Source organism: Camelina sativa, chromosome 5, assembly GCF_000633955.1.
Source record: "Camelina sativa cultivar DH55 chromosome 5, Cs, whole genome shotgun sequence".
Taxonomy (NCBI): Eukaryota; Viridiplantae; Streptophyta; class Magnoliopsida; order Brassicales; family Brassicaceae; genus Camelina; species Camelina sativa.
Genome location: NC_025689.1, coordinates 9,003,351 through 9,016,299, shown reverse-complemented (window position 1 = coordinate 9,016,299; position 12,949 = coordinate 9,003,351). Strand labels below are relative to the sequence as shown.

The following is a 12,949-nucleotide window of genomic DNA, read 5'->3' as shown; positions in this document are numbered from 1 at the left end:
CTGCTTTGCTCTCTCATTTCCTCTGTTTCTTCATTATACTTTACAAAACACAGCAAATTCTTACTTTTTTTTTGGGATAGAGTAATTGGACAAGAAGCAATGGTGAATCATACCTTTCCAGATGCCATAATTATAAAATTAATCTAACTACCAAAAGTTCAGCATTCTTACTTTATTGACTAGGAAATAGAACAAAGCTTCACATGACGATACAAAAAACATAAGGAACCACTAACCAGCAACGTTTTGATATAGACATTTTGGGAAGACATTCTGGCTTGTATGAAGCAATGAGTTGTACAATTGCCAATCCAAACAACACTCCAGGAGCAAATCCTATAGCCGCTGCTTTCCAGTTCAACACCTCTTCTTCTTCTTCTTCTTCTTCTTCTTCTTCTTCTTCTTCTTCTTTATGTAGGCCAAAAACGAGAGGCTCCCTAGTCCATTAGGAATAGTCCCTGAGAGTTTGTTTCTTGAAAGGTCTAATGATTCGAGCTCCGTAAGATTTTCCAAAGACAGAGGAATATGGCCTGTAAATGCGTTGTTCGACAAGTTGAGCGCAATCAATCCCTTCAAGAGACCAACAGATTCAGGAATTTGTCCTTCAAATCTGTTTCCTGAATAATCAATGGCGCCATAGAGAGTGAGCACTTTCACTTGCTCCATAAATAGACCTTTGTTTTGCAAATCTATAACATCTTCATATATATAGTAAACATTCTTGTAAGCTTCCTTGTTGTATACCATATATAAACTCCCATCTTCAGTCATCTTGTGAGATAATTCTTCCCAATTCATAAAGTAGTTTGGTGGCAAACTTCCACTAAAATTGTTATGTGATATATCAAGTATCCGCAGCTCGGGAAACCCTAGAGGTCCTTGATCATAAGGAGACATAGGACCATATAATTTGTTTGAACTGAGGGTAAGAACTTGCAAATTCGGTAACACCTTGAGCCAAAAAGGAAATGTGTCTTTGATAATGTTGTTGTCAACGCTTAGAAACTGAAGACGAGAGCAATTTACTAGAGACCTTGGAAGCTTTCCGGTTAGTTGATTGTAGCCAATGTCAAGTGTCTGCATAGAGGCACCAACATAGAACATGTCCGGGATACTTCCTTCCAAGTTGTTCTTCCGGAGTTTCACTATCCTAAAGTTACATAGGCATTGAGGAATTTGACCGGTGAAGTTGTTATAAGATAGAATAAGAAGCGTGAAAGGGCTGCGGTTGCATGTTGAAAGTGGTATATTCCCAGTGAAACTATTGTTTCGTGCGTTCAAGAGGTTGATAAAGGGTGGTGGATCAGGAAATGGTCCCTTAAAGTTATTTGATGCCAAGCTTAATATCTGCACCGATGAGTTTACTAAAACCTCTGCTGAAGAACCTTCGAAACCGTTGAGAGAATTGTTAGCAAGCCTCACCACGAGCAGATGCGGAAGGGTCCAAAACCACTTAGGGACTTTCCCTTTGATTTTATTGTGAGAAATGTCAATAAGCTCCAAGTTATGAAGGGTCTTCAAGAAATTTGGGAATTGGCCTATGTCGCAACCTGACAAGACTAATCTCTCCATGTTCAGTGGGAAATGTGAATATGAACGTAAACTAGTTTGGCTTCAGAAAGTTAAAACCATCTTCGTCAATAAATGGTGAGTAGTGTCTTCAGCTTTTTAAATGATGATTCTTCTATGTTCTGATAACAATGAAAACTTTACTATTGTCTCTAAACTACATGCAACTGAAAACAAATGTACACATCAAACTGCAAATTCAATGTTATATATAAACAGAAGAAAAACACACTCCAGTTGAACCATACAAAGAGAAATTGTGAAATATCCTTTATTACATATTCCTAAATCACAGCTTTTGAGTAATGGAACTTTTAAGTGGTTACTACACTAGTCTAATTTACCAAAAGAACAAACAACCAAAGCTCAAGTTACAAGTCTACTAATATCTCTGACCCTTGTCTTTTGCTACTTGAGTTTTACACACATATCAGTGTTGTTGATCCTTAATGTTCTGTCTCCAACAGTGAAGAAGCGCTGATGCAGAATTGCAGATCTTTCTATCTTTGTGTTTTGTGAGACTCTCAAGCCTTAGCATGATCCGTCTTGTTTCAGGAGCTGTTGCGCTGATGGAAAAATCCATGAGTAATGAGAGAGTGTCTACGCAGATTGATGCCTCTGCTTTAGCGGCCAGAAGTTCCTTAGCGTTGGCCACATCTGCAGATTTTTTGGCGACATCAAACAACTCCAACATCTCCGTTGAGTTCTTCTTCAAGGCTGGACATTGTTTAAGGTTTTGAGAATCTTTCAGATGTGCCTGTTTCTTCTTCATCTGGAGTGTGGTTGTTCTTGATGTTGGTAAAACAGAGTTGAAAACTCGAGGCTTGTGCTTAATCTTTCCCGTTTCATGAGCCTTGGTGGATCTAGGGTTTTCAGAAAGTTTCATCGGTAGAGACCTTGCTGCAACAGACTTGGAATTTTCTTCAGGCTTGTGCTTAATCATTCCCGTTTCATGAGCCTTGGATCTAGATGGAGCTTTGTTGCAAGTAGAAGAGTTGTGTCCGCTTGAGTAAAAAAGACTCTTCATCCATGAGTTGAAGAGGAGATTAGCTTCAATTCTCAACTTTGGATTTTGATGATCTCTGAGACTCGCCAACGGAGGGATCGCATTGGAATCACAAAGATCTTTGACAGACGGACTCAAACTCTGCTTCATGAGTCGTAGAATATCAAAACAGCGATCATCCTCATGGGAATTCGCAGCTTTAATTGCAGAATATGCCAAACGGTGAAGATCAGATGATCTCTCTTCCATTGCAATCGCAATCTTCATCATCATCTTCTTCAAAATTCAAGTGTTTCCTCTGTTGAACGCTCCAAAACGTTGTAAGCTAGCTAGGGTTAAAAAAACACACACACAAGTTTGGATATCGGATTGAGGAAAGATAGAGAGAGAGAGGCTGGCTTTAAGCGTGTATCTGATTGATACCCTATTTATATAGACTGTAAGAGAAGAAGAGACTTCAGAAAAGGAAATTAAAGGAAGTAGCTTCCTTTGATCCCAAGGAATTCACGGATGAAACAAAGTCTCAGGTAGAGCTAAACCGACATCGTGTTGAGACAATATTTCCTTTCCTTCTTCCTGAGGGTAAATTCGTCAGAACAAGTATTTTAACGTTAACAAGATCTTAATCAGATTAGGAGTACATACACAAAGATCTTCCTTGTTGCTTCATTAATTGCGTTTGTTACGTTGCCAGTTGTCAAGTTAATTTCCAATTTTTAAAAATTGGGTTACATTGTATTTTTATAAAACTTTGGGGAGATTTTAGAATTTAGTAGAAACACATGGGTATCATCTGAAAAATGATGAAGCTTGCTTCTTCGTTGCGTTGTCTTCGTTGTTGTTGTTGGAGAGAGAGAGAGATACACTGAAAAAATCTGTGGACTTTGATCAATGGGCGAGTCAATTCGATTTTTCTCAATTCAATGGCGGATACTGCCACCGATCATCATCGCTTTACTTTTATATATTCCGATTATTGTCTCGGGAAGTTTCTTTAAACCGTTCAACGTCAGTTACGACCACCGGGCTCTAATCATCGCTGGCAAGAGGCGTATGCTCGTCTCCGCTGGAATTCACTACCCTCGAGCCACTCCTGAAGTAACTAATCTCTTTCACGGAACTTTCTAATTTCAGTAGCTCGACAATTTCTGATTTTTGTTCCTTTTTTTAATGCTTTGCTATTTGATATTGGTTGGATTGTTAAATGATCTTGAAATTGGGTTTTTCAGATGTGGTCTGATCTCATTGAAAAGAGTAAAGAAGGTGGAGCTGATGTGATTCAAACTTATGTGTTTTGGAACGGGCATGAGCCTGTCAAGGGTCAGGTTAGCTTAATTTTTTTTTTATTACTCTTTGTGTATGGTGTCTTGATTTTTTTTGGTAGCTCTCAGTGTTTTGATGATTTAATTTTCTATGGCTTGTTGTTTCAGTATAACTTTGAAGGAAGATATGACCTTGTCAAATTTGTGAAGCTTATTGGATCAAGTGGTCTTTATCTCCATCTACGCATAGGTCCTTATGTTTGTGCTGAGTGCAACTTTGGGTAATTTCTTCTTCTTCTTCTCTACCATTGGTGTCTCTCTTAGTTTTCTTTGTTATTCAGCTTTCTCTTTATTCCTTTTTTGCTTCAATTCTTCGTTAGGGGGTTCCCAGTGTGGCTGCGTGATGTTCCTGGCATAGAGTTTCGAACAGATAATGAACCTTTTAAGGTACACTTTTTACCTGGAATGCTCATTTCACTGTTTCTTTGTTATTGTAAATGTTTTAACTTTTTTTTAGCTTTGTTTAGACAATCATAGGTTTTCTGGTTGTTATTTTCTAGAAAGAGATGCAGAAGTTTGTAACGAAGATTGTGGATTTGATGAGAGAAGCAAAGCTGTTCTGTTGGCGATGACGGAAGATTGTGGATTTGATAACTAGCAGATGCGGAAGGGTCCAGAACCACTTAGGGACTTTCCCTTTAATTTTATTGTGAGAAATGTCAATAAGCTCCAAGTTATGAAGGGTCTTCAAGAAATTTGGGAATTGGTCTATGTCGCAACCTGACAAGACTAATCTCTCCATGTTCAGTGGGAAATATGAATATGAACGTAAACTAGCTGGTGATATACTATTACCAGAAAGATCAACGTTCAACAAAGATTCAAGAGAAGAGAATAGGTTTAAGTCTATTGGGTTACTTATATTTAGGAAAGAAAGATCAAGATCTTTGAGGGTGATGAACTTTGAGACGGCCTCTAAGATTTGTCCATCAAAATGGTTAAGCCCAAGGTATAGGGTTTCAAGCCTTGATGAAGAAGTGGAGTTTTGAACTTCAACTGAACCGGTGAAATGGTTTTCACTCAATTCAAGATATGACAAAAATGGCATGGAGAGCAGAGAAGAAGGGATGGTTCCGGTGAAGTGATTATGAGAAAGGTCCAGAACTGAGAGCTTAGTTAGATTCCATACATGTGGGAAACTACCGATGAGATCGTTATGGGAAGTGTTCAAATAGGTTAGCATGCTTAGGTTACTAATTTCGGAAGGGACTTGACCGATGAAGCCATTAGAGGAAAGGGACAAGACCTTTAATTTGTTGAGATTGCCGAATCCGGAAGGAAGTGAAGAGGAGGTGAAGTTGTTGTGAGAGAGATCAAGCGAACGGAGCTGATGCAGTCCAAAGAGGCTACTGTTGGCTTTGAGGATTCCATTGAGACAGCCACTAGGTAGCTGTAGCTTCGTGAGTGCACCTGTCGTGTTATCGCACCGGACTCCGTTGAAGTATTCACTATGGTTGCAACCGCGGGAATCAAACTCGTTCTTGAACTGCATAAGTGCTTGAATCTGGTCAGGGTGACAAGCATCAAGTCCAACAACAAGAGCATCAATCATTAAGATGCTTGAAGCAAAGGAAAAACAAAGTAAGAGTACAGAGAGAAAATGGAAACGAAGACATGACATGGTCATCCTGTATATTTTTGTTTTACAAATAGACAAAGAAGATGGTTAGATGGGTCTATTAAAAAATGATGTCTAAAGATCCAATCAACGAGATCAATGACGTTAAATCTTTAAACGTATAATTTTTGTTATGTTTAGATTTTTGAACCATATATCACACTCAGTAGCGTTACAGTTAAAAAATGGCATTAATCTGTTTACGGATTGAAGAAGACTTGGTCAAGTTTGGATTGTTAGGATTGTTCCGGTTTAGTCGGGTGATCTTTGAATGTTGTTTCTCAAGTAGTTGATTTGTTATGTAGTGACGCAGTTCCTTGTGTTTTTATCTTATGTTTTGTTCTATAATCCATGTGTGGGAGAATCAATATGTTTCCGTTTATGTTTTCACTCTCAAACCTTCAATCGTTTTTTTTAAGGCCCTTCACTTCAAAAAGAATGTGTCACACTCTTCGCCACATCACCACTTTGAAATTTGAATAATGTCTTTTTCTTCCAAACAACAGTCCACGCCCATATCCTATAACCACTGCTTTCCAGCTCAACACTTGTTCATCTTCCTCTTCGTCTTCTTCCTCAGACTGTTGTGTTGGTGACACATTACTCTCAAAGCAAGTTTCCTTCAAAGGAAGACCACAAAGCCCTGCATTCCCTTTAAAGGAGGATTCAGGTTGTCCAGTAATCTGTGTTCCTTGCGGTATTTCACCCTTGAGTTGATTGTGAGACACATTTATGTACGCCAAAAACGAGAGTGTCTTGAGTCCACCAGGAATAGTCCCTGATAGTTTGTTGTTTGACAAGTCTAGTGACTCGAGTTTCATAAGATTGGCGAAAAACAGAGGAATAGGGCCTGTGAAGGCGTTATTGGATAAGTTGAGTGCAATCAGTGCCTTCAAGAGACCAATGGATTCAGGAATCTGTCCTTCAAGTCTATTACTAGAGAAATCAATGGCTGCATAAGAAGTAAGAACCCTTTCTTGCTCCATACGTTGACCTTTGTATTGCAAATCTATAACATTCATATATCTATAACCGATTTCGTCGTATGGCTTCTCCTCATATACCATATATAAACCCCCATCTTCATTCATTGTGAGTGATGATGCTTTCCAGTTCATAAAGTAACTTGGTGACAAGCTTCCATCAAATTTATTACCAGATGTCTCAAGTATCCGAAGCATAGGAAACCCGAGAGGACCTTGATCCGGAGGAGATATTGAGCCGTAAAATTTGTTTGAACGAAGGGTAAGGACTTGCAAGTTCGGTAAAGCCTTGAGCCAGAAAGGAAACCTGTCTTTGATTCTGTTGTTGTCAACGCTAAGAAACTCTAACGATGAGCAGTTCAGAAGAGACCTTGGAAGCTTTTTGGTTAGTCGATTGTAGCCAACGTCTAATGTCCGTAGAGAGGCACCAACATAGAACCCATCAGGAATGCTTCCTTCAAAGTTGTTCTTCCAGAGCTTCACAAACTTGAAGTTACTTATGAAGAAACAGAGGATCTGTATGAGTTACAAGCTATCGCAGAATGTACCTGAAGGACTTTAGACGAAGCGGGAAAGTGTCAAGTTGTCTTTGCCAGCACAACACCTTGAAGACAGTGCGGTGCATCGAGCGTGGAGTTGTTGAGCATGGGCGAAAAAGGTGTCAGCCTAAAAGGTGTCCGTTGGAAGCTACAAGCAAGTGGAGTGTTAAAGTCAACATAATGATGAGGGTTCACCTATGACACATTGGACAAAGAGAGGTTCTTGAAGGACATGGTGCATAGGATGACTTGCTGGATAAAAAAGAGTATGGTGAAGAGTGTTGCTGTCTATAAAAGAGAAGTATTTCACATCTTTGTGCGTTACCACTTTTAGAGAGAGAAAAGTGTGTGTGTTTAGATCTAAGTAGAAGAACAATATTTCTTGAGAGTTTCATTGGTGAGTGAATAAAGAGTGAGCATAGCTGTTGCTGTGCAGGTAAGATTGGGTAGATTAGGATTGGTTCAGTGGCAAACCAACTGTTGTGGTGTTGCATAAAACTGATCAAACAAGCTTGTAATATAGTTGTTTGAGAAAGTCTTAATAAAGCTCAGTTTACTGTTTTCCTGGTGTTCTTGTAGCAGTATTCACGGTTCTAGTTATTTCAATTGGTATCAGAGCGGGAAACCGATCTGAGACTGTCGTCTCTACACATGTTAGATCCTAAGTTATGGAACCAAATACTGATGGTACAGGTACAAGTAAGAACATCATGCTGGATACTAAGAGATATGGATATTGGAAAGTTCGAATGACACAACTCATCAGAGGCCAAGGAGAAGATGCATGGACAGCTGTTGAAGAAGAATGGGAACCTCCGTTTGATACAACAGAAGATGGAGTTAAAATTCCAAAACCTAAAGCCAGATGGACGATTGACGAGAAGAATCTGTCAAAATTCAATTCAAGAGCCATGAATGCCATTTTCTCTGGTGTGGATGAAGATGAGTTCAAACTCATTCAAGGATGCAAGTCTGCAAAACAAGCCTGGGATATTCTCCAACAATCTCATGAAGGAACGTCAAGTGTTAAGAGAACGAGACTTGATATGTTAGCTACTCAGTTTGAGTGTCTGAAAATGGCTCCAGATGAAACAATAGTGAAGTTTAGCTCAAAGCTCAGTGCCATAGCGAATGAAGCTGAAGTGCTTGGAAAGACCTACAAGGATCAAAAACTGGTGAAGAAACTGTTGAGATGTCTTCCAGCCAAATTTGCTGCTCACAAGGCTGTAATGAGGGTAGCTGGGAACACTGAGTCAATGACTTTTGCTGAATTGGTCGGGTTACTAAAATCTGAAGAAATGGAAGCTGATGAAGACAAAGTCAAACCATCTAAAAGCATTGCTTTTCAGGCCGATCAAAAACCTGATCAGTTTCAAGAAATCAAAGATAGCATGTCCTTGTTGGCCAGAAATTTTGGTAAAGCTTTAAAAAAGGTTGAGAGAAACAACAACAGAGACACACGACGTTGGAGTAATACAGAAGGAGACAAACCAGGTGGTAGAGCATCAAAACCAGATGCTGACTATTCTGGTAAGAGAAAGGAGATCCAGTGCTATGAGTGTGGAGGCTATGGGCATATCAAACCTGAATGTCCTGTAACCAAACGGAATGAGTTGAAGTGCTTTGAGTGCAAAGGCATGGGACACACAAAGTTTGAATGTCCTAACAAAACCAAGTCAAAGGAAAAATCCTTGTTGAGTTTCAGTGACTCTGAGTCTGATGAGGAAGGGGAAGAACTGCTCAACTTTGTTGCTTTTATAGTCAGTGGAGATAATGCTCAAACAGGTGATGGGTCTGATTCAGAGAGTGACGAAAAAATCAATCCCAAGGAGGAATACAGAATTCTGTATGACAGTTGGATACAACTAAGCAAGGATAAGCTCAAGCTTATTCAAGAAAAGCTTACTCTGGAATCTAAACTTGAATCAGCCTATGAGGATGCAACGGAAAAGGTTAATCATACTTCACTCAAGGCTGTTGATCAAACAACTGAAGCACTTCTTCAGAAACTGAGCAACCTTCAAGAAGAGTACTACAAAGAAAAAGGAAGAGCAATAGTACTTGAAAAGGAGTTGAATGAGAAACACAAGCAGATCAGGATGCTGAATAGTGGAACTAAGGATCTAGACAAGATTTTGTCCATGGGAAGAATAGATGCCACACACAGAGGTCTAGGGTATCAAGGAAATACTGGAACCTCAAGTGATCTGACCGTCCAACCTGTGAACTTCGTGAGTGCCAGTCACCTTGAAAAGGAAGCAGATATATCTACTAACTTGAAGAAAGAAATGCCGGTTGTAACGAGATCAGAGAAAAGTCAGAATCATTCTTTGAAGGATCATCACAAGAGGGTCATTAGGAGAAGAACTTATGGGTGTGATCACTGTGGTGGTAATCATCAAAGAGAACACTGCTACAGTTTCAGGAAGAAGATCAATCTGTTGTGGAATCTCAGTAAATGCTACTTGGAACCAACTAAGTTCTGTTCTGTGTGGATCTCAAAGAAAGACTTGTACAGTGATCTGTTCACGGAAAGATCAAATTTCAACCTAATGAAGATGTATGAAGAGGATAATGAGATCAACACTAGATGCAATCTCAAGGCTTTCATTGCTGTCTCTGGAGAAGATACAACTGAGAATATCAGCTTAAGCTGTAATCTAAGCTTGATAGAACTTGAAGAGGATGACGAAGAAGCCAATGTAGCATATACATCTGCAGGTTCATCTGAAGTCAACTCTTGGTATTTTGATAGTGGTTGCTCAAGACATATGACAGGAGATCAATCATCATTGGACGAATTTACACCTATTCTAGGTGGAAAAGTCACTTTTGGTGATGGGGGAAAAGGTCAAATCAAAGGCAAGGGGATGATTGATAGAACCAACCAACCTCAACTGGCAAACGTGTATTTTGTCGATGGACTTCGTGCAAATCTAATCAGCATAAGCCAGTTATGTGATGATGGACTTAAAGTCACATTCACCAAAACGGAATGCGGTGCATATGATGAAAATGGAAACAAAGTTCTAGCTGGAGTTCGTTCATGAAACAACTGTTATATGTGGAAAGAGTCAGAGATGTGTCTATCCACTACAGTCTCTAAACTTGATCTATGGCATCGACGGCTTGGTCACGTCAACACTCAGAGTTTAGTCAAGATAGTAAAGGCTAACGTTGTCAGAGGTATACCAAAGCTTGATGGGAAATCTGATGCAGTCTGCGATGCTTGCAGCAAAGGAAAGCAAATCAAAGTACAACACAAGAAAGTTGCTGATATTGGGTCAAAAAGGATTCTTGAGTTGATACACATGGACCTTATGGGACCAGTACAAACTGAGAGTTTGAATGGAAAAAGGTACACCTTTGTACTTTTTGATGATTTTTCTAGATTCACTTGGGTCAGATTCTTAAGAGAGAAATCAGAAGCTGTTGAGAGCTTCAAGATACTGGCTCTACAACTTCAGACTGAAAAGGGACCTATAGTTCAAATCAGAAGTGACCACGGTGGTGAGTTCCAGAATGAAGAATTTGAGAAATTCTGCAACTCCCAAGGGATACGACATCAATACTCTGCACCAAGGACTCCACAACAAAATGGGATTGTTGAAAGAAAGAACAGAACTCTCCAAGAAATGGCAAGAGCCATGATTCACGGCAACAATGTGTCACCAAGGTTTTGGGCTGAAGCAATAAACACTGCTTGTTACATCATAAATCGTGTCTATGTGAGACCGAACACCAACACCACTCCTTATGAAATTTGGAAAGGGAAAACTCCAAATTTGTGCTACTTCCACACGTTTGGGTGTATCTGCTACATCTTGAATGATAAAGATCACCTAGGTAAGTTTGACTCACGGAGTGATGAAGGTATTTTTCTGGGATATGCTACAAACAGTATGGCTTACAGGGTTTACAACAAACGTCTCAAGAGAGTGGAAGAATCTGTTAACGTTGTATTTGATGATAGATCACCTACTAAAGAATTCCCTGTAGCTCCGGATGATGAAGATCTGCCAATCCTTGATCTAGAGAAAGTCGAGAAGGATCAAGAAGAAGAAACAAAGGTTACTCAAGGACCAGCTGTGGATACAAGGTTAACACCTTTGCAAGTTCCTAAGAATCACTCAGAATCGGATGTGATTGGCAACATAGAAGGTCAAAGATAAACAAGAGGAGTTCAGATCAACTTCAGAGAAATGCTACAACATTCTTGTTTTGTCTCAACACCGGAACCATCTGACATCTTTGCAGCCTTAGAAGATGAGTTTTGGTTTGCTGCGTGTCATGAAGAGATCAATCAGTTTGTTAGGCATGATGTGTGGGAACTTGTTCCAAGACCACTGCAAGTAAATGTTGTTGGTACTAAGTGGATTTTCAAGAACAAGATTGATGAGGATGGAAATGTAACACGAAATCGAGCACGGTTGGTTGCTCAAGGTTACTCTCAAGTTGAAGGAGTTGACTTTGATGAAACCTTCGCTCCTGTAGCACGTCTTGAATCCATACGTTTACTTCTGGGGATGGCATGTCTTCTGAACATCAAGATGTTTCAAATGGATGTGAAAAGTGCATTTCTAAATGGGATCATTCAAGAAGAAGTTTATGTCACTCAGCCAAAGGGTTTTGAAGACCCACAATTTCCGAATCATGTGTACAAACTCAAGAAGGCTCTATATGGATTGAAGCAAGCACCACGAGCATGGTATGAACGTCTCACTCTGTTCCTTCTTGAGAATGGGTTTAAAAGAGGCAGTGTAGACAAGACTCTGTTCATCTATGAAGAAGGTTCAAACATCCTCATTGTTCAGATCTATGTGGATGATATTGTGTTTGGAAGCACTAACCCAAAACTTGTGAAGACCTTTGTCACAGAAATGACTAAGGAATTTGAGATGAGCATGGTTGGCGAGATGAACTACTTTCTGGGATTACAAATCAATCAAAGTGATAGTGGAATTCACATCTCTCAATCAACATATGCAAAGAGCTTAATTCAGAGATTTGGAATGCAAACGAGCAAGTCAGCCAGAACCCCTATGAGCTCGACAACAAAACTTTCAAAGGACTCGACTGGTTAAAAGGTTGATGAAAAACTCTACAGAGCTATGATTGGCAGTCTTCTTTACCTCACTGCCACTCGACCAAATATGTGCTTCAGTGTGGGTGTATGTGCTCGATATCAAGCTGATCCACGGATATCTCATTTGAATGCTGTCAAAAGGATCATCAAATATGTCAAGGGAACAACTGATCGAGGTTTGTACTATTCTAAGCAAACGAATTCAAATCTTGCAGGTTTCTGTGACTCCGATTGGGCAGGAAATCTTGATGATCGGCGAAGTACATCTGGAGGATGTTTCTTTTTTGGTAACAACCTCATCGCCTGGCATAGCAAGAAGCAAAGTTGTGTGACTATGTCTACTGCAGAGGCTGAATATATTGCCATGGGGAGCTGCTGCACCCAGCTCATGTGGATGAAACAAATGCTATCTGACTATGGTATTGTATCTTCAACCCTCTTAGTCTATTGTGATAATGAAAGTGCTATCAATATTTCAAAGAATCCTGTTCAACACTCTCGCACTAAGCACATAGATATTAGGCATCACTTTATCCGTGAACTTGTTGAAAACAAGGTAATTGAGATCTCTCATGTGTCCTCAGATAAACAACTTGCTGATATTTTTACCAAGCCTTTGGATTTAAACACTTTTTCACATCTTCAAACTTCAATTGGGTTGTGTGATCACTAATGTGTTTCTATCACTGAGACTCATTCTGTAGGTTCCCTGTACAGGTTTGCACAGCTGCTTGCTCTTTTTACCTATGTATAATTAAAACCTCTGTTTTGGCAAGTCTTTTCAGAAAAACAGCTGCTCATCATGCTCTTCCTACAACATCTCCAA

At 39.7% G+C, this 12,949-nt stretch overlaps 3 protein-coding genes across 4 annotated transcripts; 1 reads left to right on the top strand and 2 right to left on the bottom strand.

Annotated features, from left to right (window-relative positions):
• On the bottom strand, nt 173–1,572 carry LOC104789044 (receptor-like protein 12). Its single transcript, XM_010514797.1, has 2 exons — nt 428–1,572; nt 173–197 (listed from the first exon to the last, which is right to left on the bottom strand). Exons 1-2 carry the CDS (start codon nt 1,570–1,572, stop codon nt 173–175), a joined length of 1,170 nt encoding a protein of 389 aa, XP_010513099.1.
• Nucleotides 3,399–5,800, top strand: LOC104786271 (beta-galactosidase 9-like). 2 transcript variants are annotated; one of them, XM_010511631.1, is made up of 5 exons: nt 3,399–3,673; nt 3,805–3,900; nt 4,006–4,118; nt 4,218–4,284; nt 4,365–5,800. In XM_010511631.1, exons 1-5 carry the CDS (start codon nt 3,467–3,469, stop codon nt 4,395–4,397), a joined length of 516 nt encoding a protein of 171 aa, XP_010509933.1. In that variant the 5' UTR covers nt 3,399–3,466; the 3' UTR covers nt 4,398–5,800. The 2 variants fall into 2 exon arrangements, with proteins under 2 accessions (XP_010509933.1, XP_010509931.1); XM_010511629.2 differs by having other exon boundaries at nt 3,402–3,673; nt 4,398–5,800.
• Nucleotides 5,860–6,709, bottom strand: LOC104789042 (receptor-like protein 12). The gene has a single exon (XM_019245791.1). The coding sequence runs from the start codon at nt 6,694–6,696 to the stop codon at nt 5,959–5,961; it is 738 nt and encodes a 245-aa protein (XP_019101336.1). The 5' UTR covers nt 6,697–6,709; the 3' UTR covers nt 5,860–5,958.